This window comes from Cibotium barometz, chromosome 62 (genome assembly GCF_041138505.1).
Source record: "Cibotium barometz isolate CiBa-2024 chromosome 62, ASM4113850v1, whole genome shotgun sequence".
Classification (NCBI taxonomy): domain Eukaryota; kingdom Viridiplantae; phylum Streptophyta; class Polypodiopsida; order Cyatheales; family Cibotiaceae; genus Cibotium; species Cibotium barometz.
In genome coordinates this window covers 14,019,180-14,032,704 of record NC_141107.1, presented here as the reverse complement: position 1 = coordinate 14,032,704, position 13,525 = coordinate 14,019,180, and the positions used below count along the sequence as shown (strand labels likewise).

The following is a 13,525-nucleotide window of genomic DNA, read 5'->3' as shown; positions in this document are numbered from 1 at the left end:
CATCTTGGGTTTGCTTCAAATAGTCACAACCTTGTATGTAATCACCCTCATCCAACTCATCATAGCTACTTGGCTAGTCATTCACATAGACCACTTCCATGGTCTTAGTATCATCTGTAGCATATCATCCACTTCAAAACATCATAGCTACTTGGCTAGTCATTCACATAAACCACTTCCATGGTCTTAGTATCATCTGTAGCATATCATCCACTTCAAAACAAGTGGCATCAATATTATCCAAAAAATTATTAGCAAAACACAAAGCAGCATCTAACAACATCCTCGGAATCCCTTGCCACTTTTAGTACACACTTAGATGTCTAGTTCACCATATCACCTTCCTCCAGTTCCCTTCCCATAAACACACAGTCAGCATCCTTTAAACCTATATTTTCTTCCTCTAAAATCATATCAACAAGACTCCATGAGCATCAGCGCAAGTATCTTCTACTATTGACTCAAATAAACTTTGATCCAAATCTACTTCCTCATAAGACTATGCCACTTTCACAATAGCTCCAGCCATATTCACATCATCAAACTAACTCAGGGGCCGCTCTTGACTCCAATCCACTCCAAGCATCTCCAACACAACAACATTCAAACCCTCAATTAGTCAACTTATGTACCTCTTGATGCAAACCATTTGCCCCTTACTTGTCTCCACAACCCTCGACGCCTCCATAAAGGCTTCCTTCTGCACATGCAAACTCACCAGCAAAGCTGCCATCATAAGCCTAATTGCTTCCCGCTCCTTTCTTGTCATCTCTCGCTTCCTCAGTCTCTTCCTTCACTGCTCAGTTGTCATCTTTACTGCCCTATCATATGTGTCAGGATCTTTTAGCTCCACTCTCATCCTAATGCTCTCATGCAACACACCAATGAATCTGTCTTTTTTCAGAAAAAAAGGTGGCACCTAATTCTCACCCCCCAAAGCTTTTTCCAAATAGCTTCAAACCTGCCACCAACAAAATCAAACATCTCTTCACTCTTTCCCTGATTCAGCCTACAAAAGTTCTCTCCACAAGCCCTCTGGGCTGTCATCTACCTTTCCATATTTCTTCCCTAGGGCTCCCTTCAAACTGTATGAGCTTCCTCTTTCATCCTGTATCTTCTAACAACAAGTCTACCATCCTCAACTTGAAGGCAGCATCACCCCTATTTTTTCTCAAATCCTCCAACTCAATCCTCCTTATGAACAGAGTGGCATCCTCACTTTTCTCACCCCTAAACACATCATACCCAAATCCAGCCATAGGTCCTGAGTTAATCAATAGGTGGACTCTAACTTGCTGACCAAAGCCCTAAATAAAAGCCTTATGATCCTCAGTGGGGGAACCAAAACAATGTGTGGTGGCTGGGTGATGGCCTCTATACACCACCAGAAGACACACAAGAAGAAAACACTATGGGATCAGAACTGGGGGGGACACTAGAATCCTAGCTCCAAGGGCACCAATCCACTCAACAAACTATCCCAAGCCCTCTAGCTGACTCAAGGGGACACTTCTACACCCTCCCAACCTCCCTATGAGACTCAACTGATTGCTTCAGATGTCCTCCCAAGTCCGCACTAACTACCAAAATCTCTGAACTTCAGCCTACAAGCCTCTCCTGACCCCACAGTTGACCTTTAGCTGACCAAATTGCACCCTAGTTGACTCAGAACTCTCTGATTCTACCTCCAAACAACTTCACATGTCCCCAGTCATAAATCTATCCTCCAAACTCCTTTGTTGTCCTCTATCGTCAACTGACATCACATCTACATCCCCACGGCCACCCTCATCCCTTTGTTGACTCTCCTTTGTCATCCCTCTAATTGAATTTACTAAAACAAACTCGATTGATAGAAAATAGACTAAACTAATGCAGCAGACTCAACTGAAGTAGAAATCTCCTCCCACGTGTCCTCCCACGTGTCCTCTAACCTTCCCAGACTCTCATGTTGCTTCAAATTCAAAGAGATGTCACCCTCAAGACTCATAGTTGACTGCTAATGACCCCGTTCTGACTATTCTTACCATTCTAACTCAATCGCCTCAACTACATCATAATTACTCCCCTCTATGTGTCAGCAAACAACTCTAGACCTTCAAAACACTCTAGCCATTCAAGGACCCATCACAATAGATACTCAACTTATTGTAGTTGACTCACAACTCCCACAGACACTCTCAACCCACCACCCCTTCTTATTTCTGATAGCTGACAGTCTCCAGACTATCAAACCAGGCTCACAAGAACTTCTTAGCCACTCAAATAATCCAGCCCAAGGTCCCTAGACTCTCAACTGACAAAACTGATGTTCAGCACAAAACTAACTCTGGACCTTCTCAACTGATTCTGACTCAGAAAAAACTACTCAGCCACATCAAACTGGGAAGAGTCGTCTCCATGATCTCAAGGAAAACAACAACTTCATCATAACCAAAACATCAGAACAAAAGATGAAACCCAAACTCTATGTTTACTTCATATACACAAAAACATCTTCAAGGTCTCAATAGCCCTGATACCTAGGCTCAAACATATCAGAAGAGAACACAAAAAGATTTAGGACTCCCCTTAGGAAGACCTCGGCGATGGCATTTCAAAGCTCAATCCTCAACAGCTACAATTGGAGAAGAAGTTAAACCAGGTCAAGTATCCAAATAGAGATGTTGCTCTAAGAACCCAGGGACACAACCCTTGGCCAATTCTCTAATCTCCATCTCTCTCTTCTCTTATCCACAAATAACTCTTCTCACCCTACATTGTCTTATATGCAAACTTGAAAATAGGCACGTGCTCTAACCTGCAAAGCGTGATCAAGAAAATGAAACTCTAGGAGTCCACTCTACCACAGGTTCTCTGCTCCGGTCTCTGGTGGTCACTCTCAGCCACCGCTCTTGTCTTTCTCATCAAAAGAACTCATTTGCCCTCTTTAGGCCCTTCACCGCCTTCATTTGTTCTAGAAACATATGCTGCCCATCTCCTTCGGATCGCCATACTTTTTCCTTTTTGATCTCTCGCACCTGCGCCTATATATATGGATGCCACATCACTTTTTTCCAACTTGGATTGGCTTCACACCTTCATATGTACCTTACATCCATCTATACACTGGGTTTGGGAGAGACTAGGGATTCCCCACAAAACATGCTAGAGGATTCACACTCCCATAATGTAGGAGGACTTTTTGTTGGGAAAGTGACAACACGGAAGGTCCTCCAAGTAGGACTATGGTAGAGAACACTACTAGAATTTGTCAAAGGTAGAGTGTCAATAATTTATTGTACCATAGTAGGGAGGGACATGATGCCCCTCACTTCGGTAATAGTTTGGCAACCCTTTGAGACTTCGGGGGTGCACTACTAAGAAACCCTAATGTATCACATGCTTTCAAGGGGTATGTAAGAAACCCTTTACCTATGAATTTTTCATGAATAAAATGATCCTTTTTTTGTATGGATTTATAGGTTTTTTTCAAAATCGATTAAAAAAACCCCTTTTGTAAATGTATTTTTGTAAATTTGCCTTCATTTGAACTCACATGCTATACTTACATATTTTTAGGTGAACCCCCTGCGCTTTGAGAAATGGGGAATTGACTTTGGTCCTACCATACATAGAACCCAAGCCTACTATATCATCGTAGTAAAACATATTATTTCACAAAGTGGGTAGAAGCCAAAGCTAATAAAAAGGCCTCGATGCTCGTACTACTACCAAATTTTTATACGAGCAGGTCATTTCTAGGTTTGGGTGCCCATTGTTGGAGATAGTCAATGGGTCGCATTTTGTCAATGAGGTGATTGATTGCCTCATGAAAGGATTTATGAAAGTACTTAACAATATGGCTACACTATCATCCATGGAGGAGGCAGACCTAGATATTGAGCCAGAAAGGGTTAACATTCAAGTGTCAATAGTAACATGATCATAGCTCTAATTGACACAAGAGAAAGTCAAAACTTGATGTCCTGTGAAACAAGCTCTAGGTAAACCAAACTTAGAACCAATAAATGCAAGTGCTTGTAGTTTCCATGCTAATATGATAAATGTTAAAGGCTATTTAAAAGTTTAAATCATTGTCAATAATAATCATGTGTCCGAAAGGTTATATGTTATGCTTTTAGGTGTTATGGAAGAGTAGGTGTTACTAGGTAGAGCATGGATTGGGGAAATTGTTGATTTCTCCATTGAATGGAAGACACAAATCATCCAAATGCAAATAAAGGGAGGTGCAAGTCAATAGTATCACTTTGGTCCCCATCTCCTGCCCGATGTCCCTTTCCCTTTCCTGCGTACACACCACCCATCCCCTTATGCATGCCCATGCACTCCCCACACCCCCCACCCCCACCCCCACTCCCACCTCCATCCCCTACCTTTTCGTAGAAGCCATTACCCCCATGCCTAGTGGAACATCACCTTCCTCCCGTACCCGGCCACGCAACTTGTGTGCACACACTCCCCCCACCTCATTGTCCCCTTGTGTCCTGCTAATGTGCGTGCACCACCCATGCTTGTGCATCCCCACCTTGTCGTCCCCCACCTACCCATGTGTGTACACCACCCACCCATGCCCATGTATCCCCACCCTATTATCCCTCACTTGCCTATGTGCACACACACACACCACCACACTACCACCACCCCCTACCCTCCCAGCCTCTATAAAAAGTCAAGAACCCACTCCATCAACATAATCCACTCCATCAATAGGAATTCAACAACAACATTTTGATTTTGAATCCACTCCATTGATAACTAGATACTAGAATCCAAATTTCCATTGATAGAGTAAAAGTTTTGTCAATAGTTGGACAAAAAAACAAAATTTCGCTTGATGGAGTAAAGTTTTTCTCCATCGACGAATGAAAATTTAGATTCTAGTGTCTACTCCATTTGGATCCTATAATCCGCTCTATTGACAAAGTCAATTCTAAAATCCGATCTGTCATTCTAGAATCCAAATTTTCGTCAATGGAGTGAAATTTTTGTTTGTAATTGGACGTAAAATTGGATTATAGAATCCAATCCATCAAGAAAGTTAATTCATGTTTGAGTGAATTTTTCGTCCCACACTTGGACAAAAATTTGGATTCTAGAATCCACCTTTGTCAACAAAGTGGATTCTAGAATCCACTTCATTGTTGATGGAATAAAAATTCTTTTATAAAAAAGAGTTGTCGTTTACATGAATTAGTCATTTTTCATAACTCATTGTTGAGGTGTTATATAAATTAAGCATCATTTTGTAAATGCATAATCTAACCATTAGATTGAGGTAAAGTTAAAAGATAAAATATATACTACTCAATGGCATCTAATGTCTGACCATTGGGATCATCAGGTTTTTATTTAGATCTAGAGATGTCTTAATTTTTATTAGGCTACTTCTATGGCCTAAAATTTGAGGACTACATATACCTACTTATATTAACATCAAAAGTTGTTCTAAATTATCCATTAGATCAACTTGGTGTAAAAAGAAAAGTTATTTCTTAGATCATGGACTAGCTACTTTTAAGAGGGTTTCATCAAATTCTTTTTGGTCTAGAAGAAACATCAATTCTTTCACTTATCAGCTTGTGGCATGTAACCTAAGTTAAATGTATTGTTATCAAAATTGGCTTTAATCTATTTGGTATAAAAAGGAAAATCATTTTTTACTCCGTGGACCAACTTCTTGTTGTAAGATGGTTTCATCAAATTCCATCTAGCTTAGAAGTAACACTAATTTTTTCGTTTATTGACAACATAGAATCAAGAGCAAATAGTCTACATGCACATATTTCCACCCATTTGAATGAGTGGAATAGGTGGCTTTGTTGGCATTCAAAAGCTTAATGAGCTTGCATTTTAAACATATATCAAGTGGCCACCATCGTAAAGGTAATAGGTGTAAGGTTATCACTAGTCTTTGTAATAGAGCTTTTGAATGTTGAGGGAAATTTAAAATTACTTTTTTTAACGAAAAGAGCATATCGAAAAATGAATTTTTATATTTTATTTTTGCTCTTGCTTATTTTTGTGAACTTAGGTACGAGGAACTTTTTTTTTCACAAAAGTCACCAAAAAAGGCACAAAATTGGCTTCTTCTTCTTTTTTTTTTTCTACAAGACCACTTTATTTAGCGCCCCGCCTTCTATTCATCTCGCTCTATGAGAGAAAGAGAGAGAGAGAGAGAGAGAGAGGATGATGACCGGCTACATGATTCGCTTGTTGCTGCTGCTCCTCTTTCTTGCGAACTTCGCTGACGGGCAGCTGTCGGTTGACCACTATCAATCCACCTGCCCCAACGTATCCTCCATAGTCACTCAGATCATCAATTCCTTGTCCACCCAATCCAACGTTGTGCCAGCCGCTGTCTTACGCTTAATCATGCACGACGCCATGGTCCAGGTATGTTTAAAGATTTAAATAATCACAATCTTATACTTAATCAACTTAAAGCGATCAATTCAAAAAGCCTTAATTAGCTTAAGACTCCATACAACAGCTTAAGCATGTGTTAAGTAGTGTAATGGTTGTTTCAGTATGGAGATGCTCTAGCTTAACTTAAAAGTTCTTACTATTACGTAATGATTAGCTTAATCTTATGTAATGATTAGCTTAATCTTGTGTTGAGTAGCATAGGTTGATTTGTTGTTTCAGTATGGAGATGCTCTAGCTTAAGTTAAAATTATCAAACTTAAAAGTTCTTACTATTATTTGAGTTGATTATGTAATGATTAGCTTAATCTTGTGTTGAGTAGCATAGGTTGATTTGTTGTTTCAGTATGGAGATGCTCTAGCTTAAGTTAAAATTATCAAACTTAAAAGTTCTTACTATTATTTGAGTTGATAAGCTCAAGAACATGGAGCTGATGGCTGTGGCATCAGCTCATTTATCATTAATACATGATTATATGTTGATTACAAAGTAGAGATTAAGCTACTATTTAATACTCATAGAGTGAGCTTAAGCCAATATAATTGGCTATTACAATGGCTGATGTTGATCACCTAATACTTGTAAATTAGTATAATTTTGCTAATGAAAATTTGACCAGCTGCTGATACCTCTAGGACAACTTAAGTAGAGATTAAGCTACTATTTAATACTCATAGAGTGAGCTTAAGCCAATATAATTGGTTATTACAAAGTAGAGATTAAGCTACTATTTAATACTCATAGAGTGAGCTTAAGCCAATATAATTGGTTATTACAATGGCTGATGTTGATCACCTAATACTTGTAAATTAGTATAATTTTGCTAATGAAAATTTGACCAGCTGCTGATACCTCTAGGACAACTTAAGCTAATATTTTTATGTATTTAAAGAGTGTAGCATGAGCTAATGCATTGATCAATGATTGTGTTTTAGGGTTGCGATGCTTCGATTTTGATTTCTTCAACATTCAAAAACCAGGCTGAGAGGGACTATCCAGACAATCAGAGCATTCGGCAGGAAGGGTTTGATGCAATTGAGATGGCCAAAGAGGCTGTGGAAATCATGTGCCCTGGTGTTGTGTCTTGTGCAGACATACTGGCCTTGGCCGCACGTGATGTAGTGGTTTTTGTAAGTTTGAAATCTTAATCCATTTGATTAATATCAATTGATCAAATAATACAATATGGTTCAGAATATATTAATCCATTTAAATTATGTAATACAATATAGTCAATACATTAATCTATTTAAATTATATTAATACATCAAATAATACAATATGTTGCTTTTGATAAACTTTATGGGTTTTTTTTCTTCTTCTGCTTCTTTTTGATCTTCGTGTGCGTGTGCGTGTGCGCTTTTCATGCCCCGTCAACAGCCAGCAAGTTTTGAACCCACCACCTCATGCATGGGACTTCAACACCTTACCGCTAGGCACGGGGGTTGAACAAATGACCCCTCTGTTAGGACTTATCTAAGAAGTGCTCGGAAATTAATTTAATTTTTTTATTGTCCTTTCAGAGTGGTGGACCCACTTGGGATGTGCCCCTTGGGAGGCTGGATGGTCTCATTTCCTCAACTTCCAATGTCAATGGCAAGTTGCCTCAAGCAAATTTCAATGTTGAGCAGCTCACTGAAGCCTTTGGAGCTATTGGTCTCTCAACGCTTGATATGATTGCTCTCTCGGGTATGTTACATTATCTATGTTAATTCGCTTTATTTAATCTCTCTCTCTCTCTCTCACACACACACACACACACATGTATATATAAATATATATACATACATTTGCATGCATGTGCACATGTATGTGTGTGTGTCTCACACACTGACATACCTATTCCTTTTCGCACGTGCATGTTGTGTGTGTGCGCGCGCACGCGCGTGTGTGTGTGAGATAATAGGCTATATTCATCCTCCATATGGATGGGATCCTCACCATTTTCTGAGAATTCAAAGCATGGCAATATCCCATTTTGTCATAGTTCTCATTCCATCGCATAAGTAGCAATGCAGTCCCCATGGCACTTGTTGGCAATGCCTAGGGCTTACACTTTTTGTACACACATCACCAAGCTGTGAAGCATGAGTCTTAGTTCTTCAAGATACTTTTGGCTTGGCTTCCTTGACTGGTAGTTTTCATTTTAGCACTCTTGGAATGCTCTTCTGAAGACACCTTATCATTCTATGCTGCAAGACTGCAGGATTTTGCAAAAAGAAGGCATCTCTATGAAGTGAAAAGATATTCCTAGATATCCAGTGAGGAGTTAAGACTCTTCCATACGAGGAGCCCTTCATAAGGGTCGAGAACGGTATACACAGATCGGACAAAAGGGGATTAGGACAGCCTGCCTTGTGCTACCCAGCCTCTGATTGCCAATATCATTTGCACAAGTCCTCAAGTTCACATGTTGTGGTGGCTGAACTACCACAGGGTCTCTCAAGTGTCCTTTGCATACAAACATATGAAAAAACACATAGATGATGGTGCCGATAGTTCATCTCCAAACCATAGCTCCTGCAGAGCACCCCTGAGCTAAGGAGAGACCAACACCCTAACTACGGAGTCCCATACCACCGTAGCCCGGCATGTGTCAACAAGCACAAGATGCAGGGTTTGGGAAAAGACGGGTTTGCTTCATCTTGGGATGCTCTTCTGAAGACACCTTATCATTCTATGCTGCAAGACTGTAGGATTTTGCAGCAGGAAGGCATCTTCAAATTAGATGGGCTAGTCATAAGCACCCTGCTTGACATTTATGTCAAATGTGGAGCATATGAGCTTTCTATGAAGCCACACAACTTTGTCTTTTCATGTGCTTTCAAGCATCTGGCATCATAGGAGCAATTTTACAGGGCAAGTACATTCATCAGAAGATTATGAAGTTGGTTTGACTTGGGTATTGTTAATGGAAACACTATCATTGCTCTTCTTGGTCATGCACAAAGGAGGCAGAAGAGTTCGCCAAATCATGTCTCATGTAAAACTCGCGGTGACACAGCTAAAAAAGGCAGTGCGTTGATAAGGCTGTTCAAAATAGAACCACACCATTCTGCCAGGCATGTTCTTATCAATTTATGAGATGAAAAGATATTCCTAGCCATGAGAAGTTGAGACTCTTTTCATGCTAGGAACCCTTTGTAAGGGTCAAGAATGGCATAGGAAGATCGGACAAAATGGGATTAGGCATGCTACACCTTAGCCTAGCCTTGTGCTACCCATCATTTGCACAAGTCCTCAGGTTCACATAAACTGCCACAGGGACTCTCAAGTGTCCCTTACATACAAACACAAGAAAAACCACATAGATGATGGTGCTAACAGTTCATCTCCCAACCATAGCTCCTGCAGAGCACCCCCGAGCTAAGGAGAGACAAACACCCTAGCCTCACTCCTCACCTAACCATGGCCATCCCATACCACCATAACCACTTATGAGATAATAACTTACTTATACAGGCTTGGGGCTAATAATAAAGTAGGAAAGCTCATAAATAGGCTTTCACACTAGATGTTTATTCTTTGTGCCACAAGCCTAGCCTCAATATACACACGCTAGTCATCACGGCAAGATGTTATTAGCAAGCTATCACTTGAAGATATTACATCTTGCACTACATTAATTGCATGATAGGCTCTCCCCTATGTTGTCCCTTCTTTGCTTGCAGCTTGAAAGTTGTATACAATATATGCTGAAATTGCTAGAAGAGGGTGGTTTTTTGGTTTGTTTTTTTTTTTCTGTTGGGAGGATATTTATTTATTTTTATATTAGTGCCGAATTGGACAGACCCCATGCCTCATGGCATGCGGGAGGAGGGGGCGGGTATTGAACCCAAGCCCTCGCGGTGGAGGGTGGTGGTGGAGGAGTGTGGTTGTTAAGCGATAACATATTGGTTGCTCATCCGAGGATATGCCAAACATGGCTATGATAGGGACGACTGTCATGTTTGCTTCCAGTTTGGATGCATGTGGCAGAGCAGGAACACAGACAAGTGGTTGAGCACTACATGTTAAATAGCAAAAAGAGGGCACTATGGTCATCATGTATGTCAAACCTCCAAAAGCATGGGAAGTTCAAGAATGCATCGTAGGATGTGGTATGTTGTGGATGCCTCATGGAATGCTGCCATGTCCCTTGTAAACTTGAAAGCTTGTGGGCAGCTTAGGAATGCATTCATGAGAGGGTTGTGATTGTGTTGTTGGCAATGTGTAGAGTTATTAATGCTGTCAATGTGTAGAGTTATTGATGCTGATGAAACGCACACGTGCATATGCGTGCCTCCCCCTCCCCCCAAATTTAAATAGGGTACCCATCTCTACCAAAGTTGTGAACTAAACGCACTGTTGTGTTACTGACACAGGTGCCCACACGATTGGGTTCTCTCACTGTGATCAATTCAGGGAGAGGCTGTATAACTTCAACACCACCAACAGCACGGATCCAAGCATGGACGCAAGCTTTGCGGAGGGGCTGGAGAAGAAGTGTCCAGCAGAGGGGGGGGACCCAACCACCATTGTGCCATTCGATGCCACATCTTCCTTGGGCTTCGACAATGCCTACTACATAGACCTGCAGCAGGGGCAGGGACTCCTCTTTTCCGACCAAGTGCTCTTCTCCGACCCTACCACTCGCTTTGCTGTCAACCAGCTTGCCGCCTCCCAGCAGCTCTTCTTCGACAACTTTGCTCAATCCATGATCAAACTCTCCAGTGTTGTCTCCAACCAAACCGGCAACATCCGTAAAGTTTGCAGCGCCCTCAATGATGCTTCTTGAGCTTCACACACACATCACAGAGCAAAGAGGATATGGCTGCTTTGTGTTAGGAGAATGGATGGTATCTATGTATGAGCACACATTTGTCATCACTAGTACTCAACCCGTGCGTTGCTGTCGTACTTAAAAAAGGAATGGACCGGGAATACAAAGTGTCAATCTACATTAAAAAAGGAATGGAAGCAGGAATACATAGTGTCGATCGAAGGGATTTTTTCCTCTTATTTTTTAGAAATCCAGGATTTCTCTCGTCTCTTGTCCCAAAGTTGCAATAAATTAATATGTAATAGATATAGCATCACATGGATACTTTGCTTATGTAGCTAGTTTCCTCTTTTCCATGGTTCAATATTCATCATGGATACATTATACTACCTTTTTGGTCTCGTATACCCTCTGCGCCTTTTAAAGTTTTTTTTTTTGGGATCAATAATAATTATATATATTAACTGAAACTGTTCAAAAGCTGCAATACAACCAAGTCAAAGCTACAGTATCCATATTCACTACTCCTCCTCAACTTCATTCAAGGTTTTACACAAAAATTCCCACCTCTCTTCTTCCATCAAAAAGCAAGATTGTTCCCAAGATATCTAGCCTCCATCATAGCTTTTGTAGTGCATCCACGAGGGGACTGTTTTCCCCCTTTCTTGGACCAAACTTTAACAGTGGGTCTGGTTCCCACAAGGTTTTCTATAAAGGCAACAAATGTATGATCAATTTGTTTTTCTTTGCAGTACCACCTTAGAGTTTTTGGTCCAAACTTAGGGGGCTTTTCTTCCCTTCCCAAGGGAAGAAAAGATTTTTTCTCAACTTTTTTCTCAAGTGTGGACAGGCTGTAGAAAGCAAGACGCCCAAGGGCTATGCTTGAGTGCAATAGACACATTGTGTAAGCTCTAGGAATCGGGATTATCCAACACAAGGATTATAGGCACCCTAGAAACTTGTAAAAGTGCCTAGATAGGTCTCTAGACAAGAGAATGGACACGAGAAGCTTTGTCGGCATGGGAAACCACCCTTGAGGGCCTCTTCGAATTTGCACGGTCATGGGCCATGTGTGCCAATTTTACTTCATGATAAGTGGTTGGACATAAAGTTGAGTACCCTTGTTTTCAAAGAATTTACACTCATTTATTGAAGTTGAACAAATTATCATTTGGGCACTATGTTTTTAATGAGTTTGGGTTGGACATCAATACATGAGCCATATTAATAGGGAAACTTTCGTTTTCTAGCCAATTCTTGGGAGAATCCATTTCCCTTTTCATTTTCGCATTTCCTAATCTCACCTAAGAATTTTCACATATTTTTCCTAATTTTCTTGTTCTCTATATTAGATTAAGATCTATCCCAAGTATCTCCTCTATTTCTCTCAACTTTTTTCATCATTTCTATTTACATCTACTATAAAATGTTAAAGACATGGCGTTTCCTGGTCATTTCAGTTTCCTACTTTCAAACCATTTCCATTTTACGAAGACATCATCCATTTCCATTGCATGCATGGGCACATTGGATCAGGAAAGAAAGTCAATGGTGGGCTTTGACATGGGTCTAAATGGTCAACTTTCCTCTTATGCATGGAAAAACTTGTTATTCTTCACAAACCCTAGCCTAGGATTATTAAACATTAAAAGAGGACCCCGTTAATCATCTTCGCCACCACCGGCCATGGTAAGGAGATACATAGCATGCGGTGTGTGTCTCCTTATCATTCGTCGGGTGCTTTCCAAATAACCTATAACAGCACCACATGAACCCTCTAGACATATTGTACCTTGTTGTAGTAGCTATACAAAGTACTATACATGATGCGACAGCTATAGCACATGTTGTACTTGTTGAAGAACCTATTTTACTTTTTACCAAGTAGGGTTAATAGGTCTAACTTCAAGTTAGGTTGACCTGAGACTCAGGGAAAGGCATCTTACAGGGAGGTTAGTGGGTATGGGCTATTTGTGGAGGCCTATATAACTAACTTTTGGAGTCAGTTTAGACCTAGTCTCGAGTCCCATGAGACTACTCCGTGCGTACACTAGAGGAGCATGTCCTGGTGGTATGGGACGCCAGGGCTTTGCACATGGAGCCATGTCTCTAGATGCTACTAACCTCCATGCTCGAGGGAGCTTAAATGGCCCTATGGTTAGGCGGCAATGAGCTAGATGCCACTGTCTATGTGTTTTCAATTGTTTTTCTTAATCGCAAGTGTACGCTAGATAGGGGTCTTACATTGGTATCAGAGAACCCAACCTAATAGTATTAAATTCAGAACACTCTAAAAGGAGGATAGAAATCCATCTCCTAGATATTCTTGGCTCGGG

The 13,525-nt window shown here is 40.7% G+C and overlaps 1 protein-coding gene across 1 annotated transcript; it reads left to right on the top strand.

The window, feature by feature from the left end:
- The first annotated feature begins 6,172 nt into the window (after positions 1-6,172).
- On the top strand, positions 6,173-11,571 carry LOC147604161 (peroxidase 51-like). The gene is made up of 4 exons (XM_086795552.1): positions 6,173-6,396; positions 7,363-7,557; positions 7,951-8,116; positions 10,792-11,571. The coding sequence occupies exons 1-4, from the start codon at positions 6,190-6,192 to the stop codon at positions 11,202-11,204; spliced, it is 981 nt and encodes a 326-aa protein (XP_086651678.1). The 5' UTR covers positions 6,173-6,189; the 3' UTR covers positions 11,205-11,571.
- The last annotated feature ends 1,954 nt before the right edge of the window (positions 11,572-13,525 follow it).